We start from the raw sequence: 25,806 nt of genomic DNA, 5'->3' as shown, positions 1-25,806 counted from the left end.
CAAGCTAGCATCCATTAACACACAATTTAGCACCAATACTTGGTTACAACAAACTGCCAAGAGTGTGTTAGCACACTAAACAGATAATTCATGTCCGTGTCTAGTTCCTTACATAACGCAGAACGCAGCAAAAATTAAACGTTGGCTAGCAGCACATTTAACAGTGGGAACAGCTAATCGTTACCAGTAGCTACCCGCTAGCTAGCTAGCCTCGTGCTTCGATACTAACCTACAATTACCTACGGAAACCTACAATAACAACAAAACTAGCCTATGATAAATACAATGCCTAACTACAACTAACTACCAACCTACGATCTAATACATGGTTAAGCTTTACTCAACACCATATGGGAAGCTCTCCACCGTTGCTAATCGTTGCTAATCGTTACCAGTAGCTACCCGCTAGCTAGCTAGCCTCGTGCTTCAATACTAGCCTACAATAACCTACGGAAACCTACAATAACAACAATACTAACCTATAATAAATACAATACCTAACTACAACTAACTACCAACCTACGATCTAATACATGGTTAAGCTATACTCAACACCAAATGAGAAGTTTGCTTACCTCCAGCTAGAGAGCTAGAGAAAAACACGACCTCTCCCGACTGCTGCTGTCCATCCAACTGTACAGTATCTAGGGTTAGGGTTAGATCTACTGTAAAGTATCTAGGGTTAGGGTGAGATCTACTGTACAGTATCTAGGGTTAGGGTTAGATCTACTGTACAGTATCTAGGGTTAGATCTACTGTATGGTATCTAGGGTTAGGGTTAGATCTACTGTACAGTATCTAGGGTTAGATCTACTTTACGGTATCTAGGGTTAGGGTTAGATCTACTGTACAGTATCTAGGGTTAGGGTTAGATCTACTGTACAGTATCTAGGGTTAGATCTACTGTACAGTATCTAGGGTTAGGGTTAGATCTACTGTACAGTATCTAGGGTTAGATCTACTGTACGGTATCTAGGGTTAGATCTACTGTACGGTATCTAGGGTTAGATCTATTGTACAGTATCTAGGGTTAGAGTGAGATCTACTGTACAGTATCTAGGGTTAGATCTACTGTACAGTATCTAGGGTTAGGGTTAGATCTACTGTACAGTATCTAGGGTTAGGGTTAGATCTACTGTACAGTATCTAGGGTTAGGGTTAGATCTACTGTACAGTATATAGGGTTAGGGTTAGATCTACTGTACAGTATCTAGGGTTAGATCTACTGTACAGTATCTAGGGTTAGATCTACTGTACAGTATCTAGGGTTAGGGTGAGATCTACTGTACAGTATCTACGGTTAGGGTGAGATCTACTGTACAGTATCTAGGGTTAGGGTTAGATCTACTGTACAGTATCTAGGGTTAGAGCTACTGTACAGTATCTAGGGTTAGATCTACTGTACAGTATCTAGGGTGAGATCTACTGTACAGTATCTAGGGTTAGGGTTAGATCTACTGTATGGTATCTAGGGTTAGGGTTAGATCTACTGTACAGTATCTAGGGTGAGATCTACTGTACGGTATCTAGGGTTAGATCTACTGTACAGTATCTAGGGTTAGATCTACTGTACAGTATCTAGGGTTAGGGTGAGATCTACTGTACAGTATATAGGGTTAGGGTTAGATCTACTGTACAGTATCTAGGGTTAGATCTACTGTACAGTATCTAGGGTTAGATCTACTGTACAGTATCTAGGGTTAGGGTTAGATCTACTGTACAGTATCTAGGGTTAGATCTACTGTACGGTATCTAGGGTTAGATCTACTGTACAGTATCTTGGGTTAGATCTACGGTACAGTATCTAGGGTTAGGGTGAGATCTACTGTACAGTATCTAGGGTTAGGGTTAGATCTACTGTAAAGTATCTAGGGTTAGGGTGAGATCTACTGTACAGTATCTAGGGTTAGGGTGAGATCTACTGTACAGTATCTAGGGTTAGATCTACTGTACAGTATCTAGGGTTAGGGTTAGATCTACTGTACAGTATCTAGGGTTAGATCTACTGTACAGTATCTAGGGTTAGTGTTAGATCTACTGTACAGTATCTAGGGTTAGATCTACTGTACAGTATCTAGGGTTAGATCTACTGTACAGTATCTAGGGTTAGATCTACTGTACAGTATCTAGGGTTAGGGTTAGATCTACTGTACAGTATCTAGGGTTAGATCTACTGTACAGTATCTAGGGTTAGATCTACTGTACAGTATCTAGGGTTAGATCTACTGTACAGTATCTAGGGTTAGGGTTAGATCTACTGTACAGTATCTAGGGTTAGATCTACTGTACAGTATCTAGGGTTAGATCTACTGTACAGTATCTAGGGTTAGGGTTAGATCTACTGTATGGTATCTAGGGTTAGGGTTAGATCTACTGTACAGTATCTAGGGTTAGATCTACTGTACAGTATCTAGGGTTAGATCTACTGTAAAGTATCTAGGGTTAGGGTGAGATCTACTGTACAGTATCTAGGGTTAGGGTGAGATCTACTGTACAGTATCTAGGGTTAGATCTACTGTACAGTATCTAGGGTTAGGGTTAGATCTACTGTACAGTATCTAGGGTTAGATCTACTGTACAGTATCTAGGGTTAGATCTACTGTACAGTATCTAGGGTTAGGGTTAGATCTACTGTACAGTATCTAGGGTTAGATCTACTGTACAGTATCTAGGGTTAGATCTACTGTACAGTATCTAGGGTTAGATCTACTGTACAGTATCTAGGGTTAGGGTTAGATCTACTGTACAGTATCTAGGGTTAGATCTACTGTACAGTATATAGGGTTAGATCTACTGTACAGTATCTAGGGTTAGATCTACTGTACAGTATCTAGGGTTAGATCTACTGTACAGTATCTAGGGTTAGGGTTAGATCTACTGTATGGTATCTAGGGTTAGGGTTAGATCTACTGTACAGTATCTAGGGTTAGATCTACTGTACAGTATCTAGGGTTAGATCTACTGTAAAGTATCTAGGGTTAGGGTGAGATCTACTGTACAGTATCTAGGGTTAGGGTGAGATCTACTGTACAGTATCTAGGGTTAGATCTACTGTACAGTATCTAGGGTTAGGGTTAGATCTACTGTACAGTATCTAGGGTTAGATCTACTGTACAGTATCTAGGGTTAGATCTACTGTACAGTATCTAGGGTTAGGGTTAGATCTACTGTACAGTATCTAGGGTTAGATCTACTGTACAGTATCTAGGGTTAGGGTGAGATCTACTGTACGGTATCTAGGGTGAGATCTACTGTACGGTATCTAGGGTTAGATCTACTGTACAGTATCTAGGGTTAGATCTACTGTACAGTATCTAGGGTTAGATCTACTGTACAGTATCTAGGGTTAGATCTACTGTACAGTATCTAGGGTTAGATCTACTGTACAGTATCTAGGGTTAGATCTACTGTACAGTATCTAGGGTTAGATCTACTGTACAGTATCTAGGGTTAGGGTGAGATCTACTGTACAGTATCTAGGGTTAGATCTACTGTACAGTATCTAGGGTTAGATCTACTGTACAGTATCTAGGGTTAGGGTTAGATCTACTGTACAGTATCTAGGGTTAGATCTACTGTACAGTATCTAGGGTGAGATCTACTGTACAGTATCTAGGGTTAGATCTACTGTACAGTATCTAGGGTTAGGGTTAGATCTACTGTACAGTATCTAGGGTTAGATCTACTGTACAGTATCTAGGGTTAGGGTGAGATCTACTGTACGGTATCTAGGGTTAGGGTTAGATCTACTGTACAGTATCTAGGGTTAGATCTACTGTACAGTATCTAGGGTTAGGGTCAGATCTACTGTACAGTATCTAGGGTTAGATCTACTGTACAGTATCTAGGGTTAGGGTGAGATCTACTGTACAGTATCTAGGGTTAGGGTGAGATCTACTGTACAGTATCTAGGGTTAGGGTTAGATCTACTGTACAGTATCTAGGGTTAGGGTGAGATCTACTGTACAGTATCTAGGGTTTGGGTTAGATCTACTGTACAGTATCTAGGGTTAGATCTACTGTACAGTATCTAGGGTGAGATCTACTGTACAGTATCTAGGGTGATATCTACTGTACAGTATCTAGGGTTTGGGTTAGATCTACTGTACAGTATCTAGGGTTAGATCTACTGTACAGTATCTAGGGTTAGATCTACTGTACAGTATCTAGGGTGAGATCTACTGTACAGTATATAGGGTTAGGGTTAGATCTACTGTACAGTATCTAGGGTTAGATCTACTGTACAGTATCTAGGGTTAGATCTACTGTACAGTATCTAGGGTGAGATCTACTGTACAGTATATAGGGTTAGGGTTAGATCTACTGTACAGTATCTAGGGTTAGATCTACTGTACAGTATCTAGGGTTTGGGTTAGATCTACTGTACAGTATCTAGGGTTAGATCTACTGTACAGTATCTAGGGTGAGATCTACTGTACAGTATCTAGGGTTAGATCTACTGTACAGTATCTAGGGTTAGGGTGAGATCTACTGTACAGTATCTAGGGTTAGATCTACTGTACGGTATCTAGGGTTAGATCTACTGTACAGTATCTAGGGTGAGATCTACTGTACAGTATCTAGGGTTAGATCTACTGTACAGTATCTAGGGTTAGGGTGAGATCTACTGTACAGTATCTAGGGTTAGATCTACTGTACGGTATCTAGGGTTAGATCTACTGTACAGTATCTACGGTTAGGGTTAGATCTACTGTACAGTATCTAGGGTTAGATCTACTGTACAGTATCTACGGTTAGGGTTAGTTCTACTGTACAGTATCTAGGGTGAGATCTACTGTACAGTATCTAGGGTTAGGGTGAGATCTACTGTACAGTATCTAGGGTTAGATCTACTGTACGGTATCTAGGGTTAGATCTACTGTACAGTATCTACGGTTAGGGTTAGATCTACTGTACAGTATCTAGGGTTAGATCTACTGTACGGTATCTAGGGTTAGATCTACTGTACAGTATCTAGGGTTAGGGTTAGATCTACTGTACAGTATCTAGGGTTAGATCTACTGTACAGTATCTAGGGTTAGGGTTAGATCTACTGTACAGTATCTACGGTTAGGGTTAGATCTACTGTACAGTATCTACGGTTAGGGTTAGATCTACTGTACAGTATCTACGGTTAGCGTGAGATCTACTGTACAGTATCTAGGGTTAGCGTGAGATCTACTGTACAGTATCTAGGGTTAGCGTGAGATATACTGTACAGTAACTAGGGTTAGCGTGAGATCTACTGTACGGTATCTGAGCTCTGTGCTAATGTTTACTGGAACATATTATGCAGTGTCTGTCTGTACCCAGGTGTTCCAGCATGCAGCTGTCTGTCTGTACCCAGGTGTTCCAGCATGCAGCTGTCTGTCTGTACCCAGGTGTTCCAGCATGCAGCTGTCTGTCTGTACCCAGGTGTTCCAGCATGCAGCTGTCTGTCTGTACCCAGGTGTTCCAGCATGCAGCTGTCTGTCTGTACCCAGGTGTTCCAGCATGCAGCTGTCTGTCTGTACCCAGGTGTTCCAGCATGCAGCTGTCTGTCTGTACCCAGGTGTTCCAGCATTCAGCTGTCTGTCTGCTTTATGTAACAGAAGAGAAGAGGCCCTGGGCAGCATGCAGGTTAACAATGACCTCCATGCCACTGCTCACCCTGCTCTGTGGATTAGAGAGGGGGAAAATATATCGCTATTTCTCCTCTGGAAGGATGTAGCATTATTATTATTATTATTCAGTCTACAAAGTAAGGTGTCAAGCTAGGAAAACAGGAATATATCTGATAAACAAAATATTATTTAATTACTACAATGTTTGAGAATATATCCAGACAAGGCCCAGATCCCCGTCATTCGCGTGAGGAAGAGACGGAGATACCGTGGACGTAGGTCGGGGTGCCTTGTAAAGATCCGACGGCGAACGAGTAAACTGCCTCTCCCATCAATCCTATTAGCCAACGTTCAAGCTTTGGATAATAAAATGGACGATTTAAGATTACGGTTATCCTACCAACGGGACATTAAAAACTGTAATATCTTATGTTTCACGGAGTCGTGGCTGAATGACAACAATGACAACATTCAGCTAGCAGGCTATACGCTACATCGGCAGGACAGAACGGCAGACTCGGGTAAGACGAGGGGTGGCGGTCTCTGTATTTTTGTAAACAACAGCTGGTGCACAAAATCAAATACTAAGGAAGTCTCAAGGTTTTGCTCGCCTGAGGTAGAGTATCTTATGATAAGCTGTAGACCACACTATTTACCAAGAGAGTTTTCATCTATACTTTTCATAGCTGTCTATTTACCACCACAAACCAATGCTGGCATTAAGATTGCACTGAATGAGTTGTACAAGGCCATTAATCAACAGGAAAACGCTCATCCAGATGCAGCGCTCCTAGTAGCAGGGGACTTTAATGCAGGGAAACTTAAATCCGTTCTACCTCATTTCTACCAGCATGTTAAATGTGCAACCAGAGGGGAAAAAACTCTAGACCACCTTTACTCCACACACAGAGACGCATACAAAGCTCTCCCTCGCCCTCCATTTGGCAAATCTGACCATAACTCTATCCTCCTGATTCCTGCTTATAAGCAAAAACTGAAGCAGGAAGCACCAGTGACTCGGCTAATAAAAAAGTGGTCAGATGTCGCAGATGCTAAGCTACAGGACTGTTTTGCTAGCACAGACTGGAACATGTTCAGGGATTCTTCAGACAGCATTGAGGAGTACACCACATCAGTCACTGGCTTCATCAATAAGTGCATCGATGATGTCGTCCCCACAGTGACCGTACGTACATACCCCAACCAGAAGCCATGGATTACAGGAAACATCCGCACTGAGCTAAAGGGTAGAGCTGCCGCTTTCAAGGAACGGGACTCTAACCCGGACGCTTATAAGAAATCCCGCTATGACCTCCGACGAACCATCAAACAGGCAAAGAGTCAATACAGGTCTAAGATTGAATCATACTACACTGGCTCTGACGCTCGTCGGATGTGGCAGGGCTTGAAAACTATTACAGACTACAAAGGGAAGCACAGCCGCGAGCTGCCCAGTGACACAAGCCTACCAGACGAGCTAAACCACTTCTATGCTCGCTTCGAGGCAAGCAACACTGAAGCATGCATGAGAGCACCAGCTGTTCCGGACGACTATGTGATCACGCTCTCCGTAGCCGATGTGAGTAAGACTTTTAAGCAGGTCAACATTCACAAGGCCGCAGGGCCAGACGGATTACCAGGACGTGTACTCCGAGCATGTGCTGACCAACTGGCAAGTGTCTTCACTGACATTTTCAACATGTCCCTGACTGAGTCTGTAATACCAACATGTTTCAAGCAGACCACCATAGTCCCCGTGCCCAAGAACTCTAAGATAACCTGCCTAAATGACTACCGACCCGTGGCACTGACGTCTGTAGCCATGAAGTGCTTTGAAAGACTGGTCATGGCTCACATCAACAGCATAATCCCAGAAACCCTAGACCCACTCCAATTTGCATACCGCCCCAACAGATCCACAGATGATGCAATCTCTATCGCACTCCACACTGCCCTTTCCCACCTGGACAAGAGGAACACCTACGTGAGAATGCTATTCATTGACTACAGCTCAGCATTCAACACCATAGTGCCCTCAAAGCTCATCACTAAGCTAAGGATCCTGGGACTAAACACCTCCCTCTGCAACTGGATCCTGGACTTCCTGACGGGCCGCCCCCAGGTGGTAAGGGTAGGTAACAACACATCTGCCACACTGATCCTCAACACGGGGGCCCCTCAGGGGTGCGTGCTCAGTCCCCTCCTGTACTCTCTGTTCACCCATGACTGCATGGCCAGGCACGACTCCAACACCATCATTAAGTTTGCCGACGACACAACAGTGGTAGGCCTGATCACCGACAACGATGAGACAGCCTATAGGGAGGAGGTCAGAGATCTGGCCGTGTGGTGCCAGGACAACAACCTCTCCCTCAACGTGACCAAGACAAAGGAGATGATTGTGGACTACAGGAAAAAAAAGAGGACTGAGCACGCCCCCATTCTCATCGACGGGGCTGTAGTGGAACAAGTTGAGAGCTTCAAGTTCCTTGGTGTCCACATCACCAACGAACTATCATGGTCCAAACACACCAAGACAGTCGTGAAGAGGGCACGACAAAGCCTATTCCCCCTCAGGAGACTAAAAAGATTTGGCATGGGTCCTCAGATCCTCAAAAAATTCTACAGCTGCACCATCGAGAGCATCCTGACTGGTTGCATCACCGCCTGGTATGGCAACTGCTTGGCCTCTGACCGCAAGGCACTACAGAGGGTAGTGCGTACGGCCCAGTACATCACTGGGGCAAAGCTCCCTGCCATCCAGGACCTCTATACCAGGCGGTGTCAGAGGAAGGCCCTCAAAATTGTCAAAGACTCCAGTCACCCTAGTCATAGACTGTTCTCTCTGCTACCGCACGGCAAGCGGTACCGGAGTGCCAAGTCTAGGTCCAAAAGACTTCTCAACAGCTTCTACCCCCAAGCCATAAGACTCCTGAACAGCTAATCATGGCTACCCGGACTATTTGCACTGCCCCCCCACCCCATCCTTTTTACGCTGCTGCTACTCTGTTAAGTATTTATGCATAGTCACTTTAACTCTACCCACATGTACATATTACCTCAACTAGCCGGTGCCCCCGCACATTGACTATGCAACGGTACCCCCCTGTATATATAGCCTCCCTACTGTCACTTTATTCTATTGTATATATAGCCTCCCTACTGTCACTTTATTTTTTACTTCTGCTCTTTTTTTTCTCAACACTTTTTTGTTGTTGTTTTATTCTTACTTTTTTTGTTTAAAATAAATGCACTGTTGGTTAAGGGCTGTAAGTAAGCATTTCACTGTAATGTCTGCACCTGTTGTATTCGGCGCATGTGACCAATAAAATTTGATTTGATTTGATTTGATTTGATATTTTCTATGTAATAGGTTTACTTACTGCTATAGATGTATTGAAAAGAAAAATGACTGAGAAGTATGCTGTGACAGAAGCAGTGGCTTTAGTCTCATTCCCCTCCTCAGTACACAGTACTATCCTGATACAGCAGTATAGAACTCTGTCCCCTCCTCAATACACAGTACTATCCTGATACAGCAGTATAGAACTCTGTCCCCTCCTCAGTACACAGTACTATCCTGATACAGCAGTTAACTCTGTCCCCTCCTCAGTACACAGTACTATCCTGATACAGCAGTATAGAACTCTGTCCCCTCCTCAGTACACAGTACTATCCTGATACAGCAGTATAGAACTCTGTCCCCTCCTCAGTACACAGTACTATCCTGATTCAGCAGTATATAACTCTGTCCTCTCCTCAGTACACAGTACTATCCTGATACAGCAGTATAGAACTCTGTCCTCTCCTCAGTACACAGTACTATCCTGATACAGCAGTATAGAACTCTGTCCTCTCCTCAGTACACAGTACTATCCTGATACAGCAGTTAACTCTGTCCCCTCCTCAGTACACAGTACTATCCTGATACAGCAGTATAGAACTCTGTCCCCTCCTCAGTACACAGTACTATCCTGATACAGCAGTATAGAACTCTGTCCTCTCCTCAGTACACAGTACTATCCTGATACAGCAGTATAGAACTCTGTCCTCTCCTCAGTACACAGTACTATCCTGATACAGCAGTATAGAACTCTGTCCCCTCCTCAGTACACAGTACTATCCTGATTCAGCAGTATATAACTCTGTCCTCTCCTCAGTACACAGTACTATCCTGATACAGCAGTATAGAACTCTGTCCCCTCCTCAGTACACAGTACTATCCTGATACAGCAGTATAGAACTCTGTCCTCTCCTCAGTACACAGTACTATCCTGATACAGCAGTATAGAACTCTGTCCCCTCCTCAGTACACAGTACTATCCTGATACAGTAGTATAGAACTCTGTCCTCTCCTCAGTACACAGTACTATCCTGATACAGCAGTATAGAACTCTGTCCTCTCCTCAGTACACAGTACTATCCTGATACAGCAGTATAGAACTCTGTCCCCTCCTCAGTACACAGTACTATCCTGATTCAGCAGTATATAACTCTGTCCTCTCCTCAGTACACAGTACTATCCTGATACAGCAGTATAGAACTCTGTCCCCTCCTCAGTACACAGTACTATCCTGATACAGCAGTATAGAACTCTGTCCTCTCCTCAGTACACAGTACTATCCTGATACAGCAGTATAGAACTCTGTCCCCTCCTCAGTACACAGTACTATCCTGATACAGCAGTATAGAACTCTGTCACCTCCTCAGTACACAGTACTATCCTGATACAGCAGTATAGAACTCTGTCCTCTCCTCAGTACACAGTACTATCCTGATACAGCAGTATAGAACTCTGTCCCCTCCTCAGTACACAGTACTATCCTGATACAGCAGTATAGAACTCTGTCACCTCCTCAGTACACAGTACTATCCTGATACAGCAGTATATAACTCTGTCCTCTCCTCAGTACACAGTACTATCCTGATACAGCAGTATAGAACTCTGTCCCCTCCTCAATACACAGTACTATCCTGATACAGCAGTATAGAACTCTGTCCTCTCCTCAGTACACAGTACTATCCTGATACAGCAGTATATAACTCTGTCCCCTCCTCAATACACAGTACTATCCTGATACAGCAGTATAGAACTCTGTCCCCTCCTCAGTACACAGTACTATCCTGATACAGCAGTATAGAACTCTGTCCCCTCCTCAGTATACAGTACTATCCTGATACAGCAGTATAGAACTCTGTCCCCTCCTCAGTACACAGTACTATCCTGATACAGCAGTATAGAACTCTGTCCTCTCCTCAGTACACAGTACTATCCTGATACAGCAGTATAGAACTCTGTCCCCTCCTCAGTACACAGTACTATCCTGATACAGCAGTATAGAACTCTGTCCCCTCCTCAGTACACAGTACTATCCTGATACAGCAGTATAGAACTCTGTCCCCTCCTCAATACACAGTACTATCCTGATACAGCAGTATAGAACTCTGTCCCCTCCTCAATACACAGTACTATCCTGATACAGCAGTATAGAACTCTGTCCCCTCCTCAGTACACAGTACTATCCTGATACAGCAGTATAGAACTCTGTCCCCTCCTCAGTACACAGTACTATCCTGATACAGCAGTATAGAACTCTGTCCTCTCCTCAGTACACAGTACTATCCTGATACAGCAGTATAGAACTCTGTCCCCTCCTCAGTACACAGTACTATCCTGATACAGCAGTATAGAACTCTGTCCTCTCCTCAGTACACAGTACTATCCTGATACAGCAGTATAGAACTCTGTCCCCTCCTCAGTACACAGTACTATCCTGATACAGCAGTTAACTCTGTCCCCTCCTCAGTACACAGTACTATCCTGATACAGCAGTATAGAACTCTGTCCTCTCCTCAGTACACAGTACTATCCTGATACAGCAGTATAGAACTCTGTCCTCTCCTCAGTACACAGTACTATCCTGATACAGCAGTATAGAACTCTGTCCCCTCCTCAGTACACAGTACTATCCTGATACAGCAGTATAGAACTCTGTCCTCTCCTCAGTACACAGTACTATCCTGATACAGCAGTTAACTCTGTCCCCTCCTCAGTACACAGTACTATCCTGATACAGCAGTATAGAACTCTGTCCTCTCCTCAGTACACAGTACTATCCTGATACAGCAGTATAGAACTCTGTCCTCTCCTCAGTACACAGTACTATCCTGATACAGCAGTATAGAACTCTGTCCTCTCCTCAGTACACAGTACTATCCTGATACAGCAGTATAGAACTCTGTCCTCTCCTCAGTACACAGTACTATCCTGATACAGCAGTATAGAACTCTGTCCCCTCCTCAATACACAGTACTATCCTGATACAGCAGTATATAACTCTGTCCTCTCCTCAGTACACAGTACTATCCTGATACAGCAGTATAGAACTCTGTCCCCTCCTCAGTACGCAGTACTATCCTGATACAGCAGTATAGAACTCTGTCCCCTCCTCAGTACACAGTACTATCCTGATACAGCAGTATAGAACTCTGTCCCCTCCTCAGTACACAGTACTATCCTGATACAGCAGTATAGAACTCTGTCCCCTCCTCAGTACACAGTACTATCCTGATACAGCAGTATAGAACTCTGTCCCCTCCTCAGTACACAGTACTATCCTGATACAGCAGTATAGAAACAGTAGGCTATATTGACTTCCTGTTTCTAAAATGATCTGCGCTCCTCTTGCTCTGTAGAACAATCTGCTTCTTTAGAGCTGCTTACCTACCAGATTATCACATTCCAACACCTATCAGTTACTGCAGACCATTTTAGATACAGGAAGTCAGTGTAGCCTTCTGTTTCTAGCTCTGCTACTGCTAGTGTCAGGCAGCCTGGATACCATGGTAACAGCAGGGGACTTTGACCACACTCCTCTTGCTCTGTTGAGAAATCTGATTATTTTGTGCTGCGTACTTTACATATGATCAGATTCCAACACCTATCAGTTACTATATAAAAGAGATCCCACCAATCCCCTGTTGTCTCTCTGTGTCAGTAGGAAAGTGTGTATCTGCTGGCTAGCAGAGCAGTGAGACGGACACAAGCTGGAAATGGAATGTTCAGGTTGTGAGTGTTGAGGTGTGGCTGTGTTTGATGCTCAGTGGTGTCAGAAATAGACTCTACCTCACATCCCCGTGACATTGGAAAAGCCCTGTGTACAGATGAAACAGTAGTCAAACAAATAGCATATCAGTATTGGAGATACTTAAGAGTTATTGACATTGCTGAAAGATTTAGCGTTAAAACGGTTCAACAGTGTTTGTCTCTCTGACCTGTCCTGTCTTGCTCTCTGACCTGTCCTGTCTTGCTCTCTGACCTGTCCTGTCTTGCACTCTGACCTGTCCTGTCTTGCTCTCTGACCTGTCCTGTCTTGCTCTCTGACCTGTCCTGTCTTGCTCTCTGACCTGTCCTGTCTTGCACTCTGACCTGTCCTGTCTTGCTCTCTGACCTGTCCTGTCTTGCTCTCTGACCTGTCCTGTCATGCTCTCTGACCTGTCCTGTCTTGCTCTCTGACCTGTCCTGTCTTGCACTCTGACCTGTCCTGTCTTGCTCTCTGACCTGTCCTGTCTTGCTCGCTGACCTGTCCTGTCTTGCTCTCTGACCTGTCCTGTCTTGCAACATTGCCCTATAGGTGTTAGATGTTTCTCTGATAGTGTTGCTGTTTCTCTGTCCTGCAGGGATCAGGATCTGGCTGAGGCCCTGGACTCTGGAGGCTCTGACCTGGAGCTAGAGATGGATGTACAGAGGGAGCTGGGGTTGGGAGGAGGGCTGGGGCTGGATGGGGAAGAGGACGGGGGGGTTATTCGAGTCCAGGAGCTACCAGCCCAGCAGAGAGCCAAGCTGTGGAAGGTGAGAGAGGTCAGGGGTCGTGGGTTCGGCCTGCCTTAACAGAGGGGGAGGGATTAGACTAGCGAAGGAGTGGGAGGGGGTCAGAGGGTGAGGAAGGGGTGGAGGGGGTCAGAGGGTGAGGAGGGGGTGGGGGGGGGGTCAGAGGGTGAGGAAGGGGTGGGGGGGTCAGAGGGTGAGGAGGGGGTGGGGGGGGGTCAGAGGGTGAGGATGGAGAGGGGGTGGGGGTGGTCAGAGGGTGAGGATGGAGAGGGGGTGGGGGGGGTCAGAGGGTGAGGAGGGGGTGGGGGGGGGTCAGAGGGTGAGGATGGAGAGGGGGTGGGGGTGGTCAGAGGGTGAGGATGGAGAGGGGGTGGGGGGGGGGTCAGAGTGTGAAGTAGGAGAGGGGGTGGGGGGTTGAGGGACTGGGGTGGGGGTGGTCAGAGGGTGAGGATGGAGAGGGGGTGGGGGGTCAGAGGGTGAGGATGGAGAGGGGGTGGGGGGTGCAGAGGGTGAGGATGGCGAGGGGTTGGGGGTGGTCAGAGGGTGAGGATGGAGACGGGGTGGGGGGGTCAGAGGGTGAGGGACTAGGGAGGGGGTGGGGGGGGTCAGAGAGTGAGGATGGAGAGGGGGTGGGGGGTCAGAGGGTGAGGTTGGAGAGGGGGTGGGGGGATCAGAGGGTGAGGGACTAGGGAGGGGGTGGGGGGGTCAGAGGGTGAGGGACTACGGAGGGGGTGGGGGACTAGGGAGGGGGTGGGGGGGGTCAGAGTGTGAAGTAGGAGAGGGGGTGGGGGGTTGAGGGACTGGGGTGGGGGTGGTCAGAGGGTGAGGATGGAGAGGGGGTGGGGGGGTCAGAGGGTGAGGATGAGGAGGGGGTGGGGGGGTCAGAGGGTGAGGATGAGGAGGGGGTGGGGGGATCAGAGGGTGAGGATGGAGAGGGGGTGGAGGGGTCAGAGGGTGAGGATGAGGAGGGGGTGGGGGGGTCAGAGGGTGAGGATGGAGAGGGGGGTTAGGGGGGTTAGAGGTGAGGAACCAGGAAAAACTCTGATCTGGTCCCGTCTGTCAGCTACTAACTGATGATCTGGTCCCGTCTGTCAGCTACTAACTGATGATCTGGTCCCGTCTGTCAGCTACTAACTGATGATCTGGTCCCATCTGTCAGCTACTAACTGATGATCTGGTCCCGTCTGTCAGCTACTAACTGATGATCTGATCCCGTCTGTCAGCTACTAACTGATGATCTGGTCCCGTCTGTCAGCTACTAACTGATGATCTGATCCCGTCTGTCAGCTACTAACTGATGATCTGGTCCCATCTGTCAGCTACTAACTGATGATCTGGTCCCGTCTGTCAGCTACTAACTGATGATCTGGTCCCATCTGTCAGCTACTAACTGATGATCTGGTCCCGTCTGTCAGCTACTAACTGATGATCTGGTCCCGTCTGTCAGCTACTAACTGATGATCTGGTCCCGTCTGTCAGCTACTAACTGATGATCTGGTCCCGTCTGTCAGCTACTAACTGATGATCTGGTCCCGTCTGTCAGCTACTAACTGATGATCTGGTCCTGTCTGTCAGCTACTAACTGATGATCTGGTCCTGTCTGTCAGCTACTAACTGATGATCTGGTCCCGTCTGTCAGCTACTAACTGATGATCTGGTCCCGTCTGTCAGCTACTAACTGATGATCTGATCCCGTCTGTCAGCTACTAACTGATGATCTGGTCCCGTCTGTCAGCTACTAACTGATGATCTGGTCCCGTCTGTCAGCTACTAACTGATGATCTGGTCCCGTCTGTCAGCTACTAACTGATGATCTGGTCCCGTCTGTCAGCTACTAACTGATGATCTGGTCCCGTCTGTCAGCTACTAACTGATGATCTGGTCCCGTCTGTCAGCTACTAACTGATGATCTGATCCCGTCTGTCAGCTACTAACTGATGATCTGGTCCCGTCTGTCAGCTACTAACTGATGATCTGATCCCGTCTGTCAGCTACTAACTGATGATCTGGTCCCGTCTGTCAGCTACTAACTGATGATCTGGTCCCGTCTGTCAGCTACTAACTGATGATCTGGTCCCGTCTGTCAGCTACTAACTGATGATCTGGTCGTGTCTGTCAGCTACTAACTGATGATCTGGTCCCGTCTGTCAGCTACTAACTGATGATCTGGTCCCGTCTGTCAGCTACTAACTGATGATCTGGTCCCGTCTGTCAGCTACTAACTGATGATCTGGTCGTGTCTGTCAGCTACTAACTGATGATCTGGTCCCGTCTGTCAGCTACTAACTGATGATCTGGTCCCGTCTGTCAGCTACTAACTGATGATCTGGTCCCGTCTGTCAGCTACTAACTGATGATCTGGTCCCGTCTGTCAGCTACTAACTGATGATCTGGTCCCGTCTGTCAGCTACTAACTGATGATCTGATCCCGTCTGTCAGCTACTAACTGATGATCTGGTCCCATCTGTCAGCTACTAACTGATGATCTGGTCCCGTCTGTCAGCTACTAACTGATGATCTGGTCCCGTCTGTCAGCTACTAACTGATGATCTGGTCCCGTCTGTCAGCTACTAACTGATGATCTGGTCCCGTCTGTCAGCTACTAACTGATGATCTGGTCCCGTCTGTCAGCTACTAACTGATGATCTGGTCCCGTCTGTCAGCTACTAACTGATGATCTGGTCCCGTCTGTCAGCTACTAACTGATGATCTGGTCCCGTCTGTCAGCTACTAACTGATGATCTGGTCCCGTCTGTCAGCTACTAACTAGTTGATGTGTTTTGTCAGATTGCTCTGAACGTGGCCGGTAAAGGAGACAGTCTGTCCTCGTGGGATGGAGTCCTGGATCTTCCAGAACAGACCGTCATACACACCCGCTGCCAGCAGCTCATTGGTGAGTGACTGTTACATACAGTATCTACATTATATATACACTACCGGTCAAAAGTTTTAGAACACCTACTCATTCATATATATATAGATAGATAGATAGAGATATACTGAACAATAATAGGAATGCAACAATTTCAAAGATTGTACTGAGTTACAGTTCTTTTAAGGAACTAAGTCAATTGAAATAAATTCATTAGACCTTTTAATCTATGGATTTCACCTGACTGGGAATCTGTTGGTCACAGATACCTTAAACCCCCCCCCAAAAAAGGTAGGGGCGTGGATCAGAAAACCAGTCAGTATCTGGTGTGACCATTTGCCTCATGCAGCGCGACACATCTCCTTCACATAGAGTTGATCAGGCTGTTGATTGTGGCCTGTGGAATGTTGTCCCACTCCTCTTCAATGACTGTGCGAAGTTGCTGGATATTGGCGGGAACTGGAACACGCTGTCGTACACGTTGATCCAGAGCATCCCAAACATGCTCAATTGGTGACATGTCTGGTGAGCAAGCAGGCCATGGAAGAACTGGGACATTTTCAGCTTCCAGGAATTGTGTACAGATCCTTGTGACATGGGGCCGTGCATTATCATGCTGGAACATGAGGTGATGGTGGTGGATGAATGGCACAACAATGGGCCTCAGGATCTCGTCACGGGATCTCTGTGCATTCAAATTGCCACCGATAAAATGCAGTTGTGTTTGTTGTCCGTAGCTTATGGTAGAAGGAGAAATGCTCACCAACAGGGATATAAACACATTTGTGCACAAAATTAGAAATAAATAAGCTTTTTGTGCGTATGGAAAATGTCTGTGATCTTTTATTTCAGCTCATGAATCCTGGGACCAACACTTTACATGTTGTTTATATTGTTGTTCAGTATACATTATATTACACCTGCCCTGCTCAAGACACTTCATAGGATGGATTATTCTCAGTCATAATTCTGTCTTCCGTAGCTCAGTCGTAATTCTGTCTTCCGTAGCTCAGTCATAATTCTGTCTTCCGTAGCTCAGTCAAAATTCTGTCAGCAGCACAATATTGAGAACAGACAATAGAAACACAAGTACAAACACCTGCACACGCTGCGTTCTCATACAGTTTGGATCTTATGCAGAAACTGTCAGCTATCATCAGCTTTGCACAGTCCTTTCTCTGCCTGATAGTAGGATGGGTTAGCCAGCAGAACTGACATGGATACTGCTCCAGGACTCAGCCCAGAATAGGCAGCCCTTCATGGGGCACAGAGCCAGGAAAGCCCCAGGCCTTACCTCCAGGAGTAGGCCAGCATATGGTGACACAGTGAAGAGAGACAAACTGAGGGAGAGTATGTTATAGTTGGTTGAAGAATCAATCCTGAGACCTTTCTTCTACAAGACACATTTGCTTGAAAGGTTATTTGCTGGCTAGTCATATTTAGCCCTGGGGCCATATGAATAGAGTCTCATTTAGCCCTGGGGCCATATGAATAGAGTCTCGGAGTAGGAGCGGCTAGTCATATTTAGCCCTGGGGCCATATGAATAGAGTCTCGGAGTAGGAGCGGCTAGTCATATTTAGCCCTGGGGCCATATGAATAGAGTCTCGGAGTAGGAGCGGCTAGTCATATTTAGCCCTGGGGCCATATGAATAGAGTCTCAGAGTAGGAGCGGCTAGTCATATTTAGCCCTGGGGCCATATGAATAGAGTCTCAGAGTAGGAGCGGCTAGTCATATTTAGCCCTGGGGCCATATGAATAGAGTCTCAGAGTAGGAGCGGCTAGTCATATTTAGCCCTGGGGCCATATGAATAGAGTCTCATTTAGCCCTGGGGCCATATGAATAGAGTCTCATTTAGCCCTGGGGCCATATGAATAGAGTCTCATTTAGCCCTGGGGCCATATGAATAGAGTCTCATTTAGCCCTGGGGCCATATGAATAGAGTCTCATTTAGCCCTGGGGCCATATGAATAGAGTCTCATTTAGCCCTGGGGCCATATGAATAGAGTCTCATTTAGCCCTGGGGCCATATGAATAGAGTCTCATTTAGCCCTGGGGCCATATGAATAGAGTCTCATTTAGCCCTGGGGCCATATGAATAGAGTCTCGGAGTAGGAGCGCTGATCTAGAATCAGGTCCATCTGATTCGTTATGATGGAAAATCCTAGATCAGCCCTCCTACTCTGAGAGGCTGGATACATATGGCCCCAGGAGGATTTCAGCCCTCCTACTCTGAGAGGCTGGATACATATGGCCCCAGGAGGATTTCAGCCCTCCTACTCTGAGAGGCTGGATACATATGGCCCCAGGAGGATTTCAGCCCTCCTACTCTGAGAGGCTGGATACATATGGCCCCAGGAGGATTTCAGCCCTCCTACTCTGAGAGGCTGGATACATATGGCCCCAGGAGGATTTCAGCCCTCCTACTCTGAGAGGCTGGATACATATGGCCCCAGGAGGATTTCAGCCCTCCTACTCTGAGAGGCTGGATACATATGGCCCCAGGAGGATTTCAGCCCTCCTACTCTGAGAGGCTGGATACATATGGCCCCAGGGGGATTTCAGCCCTCCTACTCTGAGAGGCTGGATACATATGGCCCCGGGAGGATTTCAGCCCTCCTACTCTGAGAGGCTGGATACATATGGCCCCGGGAGGATTTCTCTCAACTCTGTTTCCTGAGAGTGATGGACATAGTAATGACCTCTGACCTCTGACCCTGTGTCTCTGCTTCCTGTCTCCAGACCAGCTGGGGGGCGTGGCGGAGGAGGAGGGGCGTGACATGGTGTCTGACGTAGAGTCTGTCATCACGTTCTACTGTAAGTCCCGAAACATCAACTTCACCCCTGACCTCTCCTGGCCACACCTCCTCAAACCTCTGCTGGGCCTGCAGCTGCCCCGCTCCGACCTCTACAACTGCTTCTACGCCATCATGAATAAATATATACCACGGTGAGACACACACACACCTCTACACTAAATATATACCACGGTGAGACACACACACACCTCTACACTAAATATATACCACGGTGAGACACACACACACCTCTACACTAAATATATACCACGGTGAGACACACACACACCTCTACACTAAATATATACCACGGTGAGACACACACACACCTCTACACTAAATATATACCACGGTGAGACACACACCTCTACACTAAATATATACCACGGTGAGACACACACACACCTCTACACTAAATATATACCACGGTGAGACACACACACACCTCTACACTAAATATATACCACGGTGAGACACACACACACCTCTACACTAAATATATACCACGGTGAGACACACACACACCTCTACACTAAATATATACCACGGTGAGACACACACACACCTCTACACTAAATATATACCACGGTGAGACACACACACACCTCTACACTAAATATATACCACGGTGAGACACACACACCTCTACACTAAATATATACCACGGTGAGACACACACCTCTACACTAAATATATACCACGGTGAGACACACACACACCTCTACACTAAATATATACCACGGTGAGACACACACACACCTCTACACTAAATATATACCACGGTGAGACACACACACACCTCTACACTAAATATATACCACGGTGAGACACACACACACCTCTACACTAAATATATACCACGGTGAGACACACACACACCTCTACACTAAATATATACCACGGTGAGACACACACACACCTCTACACTAAATATATACCACGGTGAGACACACACACACCTCTACACTAAATATATACCACGGTGAGACACACACACACCTCTACACTAAATATATACCACGGTGAGACACACACCTCTACACTAAATATATACCACGGTGAGACACACACACACCTCTACACTAAATATATACCACGGTGAGACACACACACACCTCTACACTAAATATATACCACGGTGAGACACACACACACCTCTACACTAAATATATACCACGGTGAGACACACACACACCTCTACACTAAATATATACCACGGTGAGACCACAGGAGGTTGGTGGAGGACGGGCCTGTAGTGGAATGGTATCAAATATATCAAACACATGGTTTCCAATCTAGCAATTATTATGAGCCGTCATCCCCTCATCAGGGTTTCCCCCAGACGTTTCACATTTCTGTTTTAACCCTAAACTAGCACGCCTTATTCAATTACTCAACTAATCATCAAGCCTTTGACTAATTGAAACAGGTGTGCCAGTTTAGGGTTAAAACAAACATGTGAAACGTCTTGGTGGGCCGAGGAGAGGGTTGGGAAACCCTGACCTAGATGACTGTTGAAGCCAACAGCTCTGTCTTGGTGGGCCGAGGAGAGGGTTGGGAAACCCTGACCTAGATGACTGTTGAAGCCAACAGCTCTGTCTTGGTGGGCCGAGGAGAGGGTTGGGAAACCCTGATCTAGATGACTGTTGAAGCCAACAGCTCTGTCTTGGTGGGCCGAGGAGAGGGTTGGGAAACCCTGATCTAGATGACTGTTGAAGCCAACAGCTCTGTCTTGGTGGGCCGAGGAGAGGGTTGGGAAACCCTGATCTAGATGACTGTTGAAGCCAACAGCTCTGTCTTGGTGGGCCGAGGAGAGGGTTGGGAAACCCTGACCTAGATGACTGTTGAAGCCAACAGCTCTGTCTTGGTGGGCCGAGGAGAGGGTTGGGAAACCCTGACCTAGATGACTGTTGAAGCCAACAGCTCTGTCTTGGTGGGCCGAGGAGAGGGTTGGGAAACCCTGATCTAGATGACTGTTGAAGCCAACAGCTCTGTCTTGGTGGGCCGAGGAGAGGGTTGGGAAACCCTGACCTAGATGACTGTTGAAGCCAACAGCTCTGTCTTGGTGGGCCGAGGAGAGGGTTGGGAAACCCTGACCTAGATGACTGTTGAAGCCAACAGCTCTGTCTTGGTGGGCCGAGGAGAGGGTTGGGAAACCCTGACCTAGATGACTGTTGAAGCCAACAGCTCTGTCTTGGTGGGCCGAGGAGAGGGTTGGGAAACCCTGACCTAGATGACTGTTGAAGCCAACAGCTCTGTCTTGGTGGGCCGAGGAGAGGGTTGGGAAACCCTGACCTAGATGACTGTTGAAGCCAACAGCTCTGTCTTGGTGGGCCGAGGAGAGGGTTGGGAAACCCTGACCTAGATGACTGTTGAAGCCAACAGCTCTGTCTTGGTGGGCCGAGGAGAGGGTTGGGAAACCCTGACCTAGATGACTGTTGAAGCCAACAGCTCTGTCTTGGTGGGCCGAGGAGAGGGTTGGGAAACCCTGATCTAGATGACTGTTGAAGCCAACAGCTCTGTCTTGGTGGGCCGAGGAGAGGGTTGGGAAACCCTGATCTAGATGACTGTTGAAGCCAACAGCTCTGTCTTGGTGGGCCGAGGAGAGGGTTGGGAAACCCTGACCTAGATGACTGTTGAAGCCAACAGCTCTGTCTTGGTGGGCCGAGGAGAGGGTTGGGAAACCCTGATCTAGATGACTGTTGAAGCCAACAGCTCTGTCTTGGTGGGCCGAGGAGAGGGTTGGGAAACCCTGATCTAGATGACTGTTGAAGCCAACAGCTCTGTCTTGGTGGGCCGAGGAGAGGGTTGGGAAACCCTGACCTAGATGACTGTTGAAGCCAACAGCTCTGTCTTGGTGGGCCGAGGAGAGGGTTGGGAAACCCTGATCTAGATGACTGTTGAAGCCAACAGCTCTGTCTTGGTGGGCCGAGGAGAGGGTTGGGAAACCCTGACCTAGATGACTGTTGAAGCCAACAGCTCTGTCTTGGTGGGCCGAGGAGAGGGTTGGGAAACCCTGATCTAGATGACTGTTGAAGCCAACAGCTCTGTCTTGGTGGGCCGAGGAGAGGGTTGGGAAACCCTGATCTAGATGACTGTTGAAGCCAACAGCTCTGTCTTGGTGTGCCGAGGAGAGGGTTGGGAAACCCTGATCTAGATGACTGTTGAAGCCAACAGCTCTGTCTTGGTGTGCCGAGGAGAGGGTTGGGAAACCCTGATCTAGATGACTGTTGAAGCCAACAGCTCTGTCTTGGTGGGCCGAGGAGAGGGTTGGGAAACCCTGATCTAGATGACTGTTGAAGCCAACAGCTCTGTCTTGGTGTGCCGAGGAGAGGGTTGGGAAACCCTGATCTAGATGACTGTTGAAGCCAACAGCTCTGTCTTGGTGTGCCGAGGAGAGGGTTGGGAAACCCTGATCTAGATGACTGTTGAAGCCAACAGCTCTGTCTTGGTGTGCCGAGGAGAGGGTTGGGAAACCCTGACCTAGATGACTGTTGAAGCCAACAGCTCTGTCTTGGTGGGCCGAGGAGAGGGTTGGGAAACCCTGACCTAGATGACTGTTGAAGCCAACAGCTCTGTCTTGGTGGGCCGAGGAGAGGGTTGGGAAACCCTGATCTAGATGACTGTTGAAGCCAACAGCTCTGTCTTGGTGTGCCGAGGAGAGGGTTGGGAAACCCTGATCTAGATGACTGTTGAAGCCAACAGCTCTGTCTTGGTGTGCCGAGGAGAGGGTTGGGAAACCCTGATCTAGATGACTGTTGAAGCCAACAGCTCTGTCTTGGTGGGCCGAGGAGAGGGTTGGGAAACCCTGATCTAGATGACTGTTGAAGCCAACAGCTCTGTCTTGGTGGGCCGAGGAGAGGGTTGGGAAACCCTGATCTAGATGACTGTTGAAGCCAACAGCTCTGTCTTGGTGGGCCGAGGAGAGGGTTGGGAAACCCTGATCTAGATGACTGTTGAAGCCAACAGCTCTGTCTTGGTGGGCCGAGGAGAGGGTTGGGAAACCCTGATCTAGATGACTGTTGAAGCCAACAGCTCTGTCTTGGTGGGCCGAGGAGAGGGTTGGGAAACCCTGATCTAGATGACTGTTGAAGCCAACAGCTCTGTCTTGGTGGGCCGAGGAGAGGGTTGGGAAACCCTGACCTAGATGACTGTTGAAGCCAACAGCTCTGTCTTGGTGGGCCGAGGAGAGGGTTGGGAAACCCTGACCTAGATGACTGTTGAAGCCAACAGCTCTGTCTTGGTGGGCCGAGGAGAGGGTTGGGAAACCCTGACCTAGATGACTGTTGAAGCCAACAGCTCTGTCTTGGTGGGCCGAGGAGAGGGTTGGGAAACCCTGATCTAGATGACTGTTGAAGCCAACAGCTCTGTCTTGGTGGGCCGAGGAGAGGGTTGGGAAACCCTGATCTAGATGACAATTGTAAAAAAATATGTAGGAAGCTCTAGATATGCATTTCTTAATGTTTATACCATGTTTATTCTATTACAGACACTTTTAAATGATAAACTTGAGTATATAATAACTTAGTGTAATTTAGAGATGACTAATGTTATATAAACACTCACACACGGACACACACTCACACAACTCTACAACTGCTTCTACGCTGTCATTAATAAATATATACCACAGTGAGACACACACACACACAACACAGTAACACACACAACACAGTAACACACACACACACCAGCACACACACACCCTGTGCGTAACGAAGGGTATATCTTCCTGTCCAGGGACTGTGTAGCGAAGGGCCGTCCGTTCCACCTGTACAGGCTGCTTCTTCAGTATCATGAACCAGAACTCTGCTCCTTCCTCGACACCAAGAAGATCACCCCAGACTCCTACACTATACACTGGGTATGTCTATCTAACCCCTAACCCCAGACTCCTCCACTATACACTGGGTATGTCTATCTAACCCCTAACCCCAGACTCCTCCACTATACCCTGGGTATGTCTATCTAACCCCTAACCCCAGACTCCTCCACTATACACTGGGTATGTCTATCTAACCCCTAACCCCAGACTCCTCCACTATACCCTGGGTATGTCTATCTAACCCCTAACCCCAGACTCCTCCACTATACCCTGGGTATGTCTATCTAACCCCTAACCCCAGACTCCTCCACTATACCCTGGGTATGTCTATCTAACCCCTAACCCCAGACTCCTCCACTATACACTGGGTATGTCTATCTAACCCCTAACCCCAGACTCCTCCACTATACCCTGGGTATGTCTATCTAACCCCTAACCCCAGACTCCTCCACTATACACTGGGTATGTCAGTACAGCCTATAAGGTTTTAAATGTTCCATTGCAGTGGGATGGTGGATTGTGACTGGTATGTTGTGTGTCCTACAGCTGGGCAGTCTGTTCTCCAGTCACTGCCTTCCAGAGGTGACTCAGGCCATGTGGGACTTCTACCTCCAACAGGCTGACCCCTTCCTCATCTTCTTCCTCCTCCTCATCATCCTCGTCAACGCCAAGTACCCACTATTACAACATATTACTAATACAACCCAGATTACAACACATAGCTACCGCAAACTAATATCACAAACTTATCAATACAAGGTCTTCAGTGCTCTTATATTACATTATGGGGTGTGAAATGTGCTGCTTTGAAAATCTGGCTGTTTTTACCGCTGTTTGTTCCCCCTCTAGAGATAACATCCTGTTTGTTCCCCCTCTAGAGATAACATCCTGTTTGTTCCCCCGTAGAGATAACATCCTGTTTGTTCCCCCCGTAGAGATAACATCCTGTTTGTTCCCCCTCTAGAGATAACATCCTGTTTGTTCCCCCTGTAGAGATAACATCCTGTTTGTTCCCCCTCTAGAGATAACATCCTGTTTGTTCCCCCCGTAGAGATAACATCCTGTTTGTTCCTCCTCTAGAGATAACATCATGTTTGTTCCCCCTCTAGAGATAACATCCTGTTTGTTCCCCCTCTAGAGATAACATCCTGTTTGTTCCCCCCGTAGAGATAACATCCTGTTTGTTCCCCCCGTAGAGATAACATCCTGTTTGTTCCCCCTCTAGAGATAACATCCTGTTTGTTCCCCCTCTAGAGATAACATCCTGTTTGTTCCCCCTCTAGAGATAACATCCTGTTTGTTCCCCCCGTAGAGATAACATCCTGTTTGTTCCCCCCGTAGAGATAACATCCTGTTTGTTCCCCCCGTAGAGATAACATCCTGTTTGTTCCCCCTCTAGAGATAACATCCTGTTTGTTCCCCCTCTAGAGATAACATCCTGTTTGTTCCCCCGTAGAGATAACATCCTGTTTGTTCCCCCTCTATAGATAACATCCTGTTTGTTCCCCCTCTAGAGATAACATCCTGTTTGTTCCCCCTCTAGAGATAACATCCTGTTTGTTCCCCCTCTAGAGATAACATCCTGTTTGTTCCCCCGTAGAGATAACATCCTGTTTGTTCCCCCGTAGAGAATACATACTGTTTGTTCCCCCTCTAGCGATAACATCCTGTTTGTTCCCCCCGTAGAGATAACATCCTGTTTGTTCCTCCTCTAGAGATAACATCCTGTTTGTTCCCCCCGTAGAGATAACATCCTGTTTGTTCCCCCTCTAGAGATAACATCCTGTTTGTTCCCCCCGTAGAGATAACATCCTGTTTGTTCCCCCGTAGAGAATACATCCTGTTTGTTCCCCCTCTAGAGATAACATCCTGTTTGTT

The 25,806-nt window shown here is 47.1% G+C and overlaps 1 protein-coding gene across 3 annotated transcripts in view; it reads left to right on the top strand.

Annotated features, from left to right (window-relative positions):
* LOC311136975 (TBC1 domain family member 23) overlaps positions 1 to 25,806 on the top strand; it is a 117,602-nt gene that overhangs the window by 12,203 nt on the left and 79,593 nt on the right. For all 3 annotated transcript variants that reach the window (XR_014613910.1, XM_084171312.1, XM_084171311.1), the window contains exons 2-6: positions 13,284 to 13,455; positions 16,222 to 16,327; positions 19,048 to 19,255; positions 23,844 to 23,967; positions 24,475 to 24,599. Coding sequence is in view for 2 of the 3 variants with exons in the window: in XM_084171312.1 (XP_084027438.1) it covers positions 13,284 to 13,455; positions 16,222 to 16,327; positions 19,048 to 19,255; positions 23,844 to 23,967; positions 24,475 to 24,599 (735 nt within the window). In the remaining variant the exon portion in view is untranslated. The remainder of the gene's footprint in view (positions 1 to 13,283; positions 13,456 to 16,221; positions 16,328 to 19,047; positions 19,256 to 23,843; positions 23,968 to 24,474; positions 24,600 to 25,806) is intronic.

This window comes from Coregonus lavaretus (genome assembly GCF_964263955.1).
Source record: "Coregonus lavaretus genome assembly, chromosome: 11".
Lineage (NCBI taxonomy): Eukaryota > Metazoa > Chordata > Actinopteri > Salmoniformes > Salmonidae > Coregonus > Coregonus lavaretus.
Note: the sequence above shows the minus strand (reverse complement) of the source record. Positions and strands in the feature narration are given on the sequence as shown.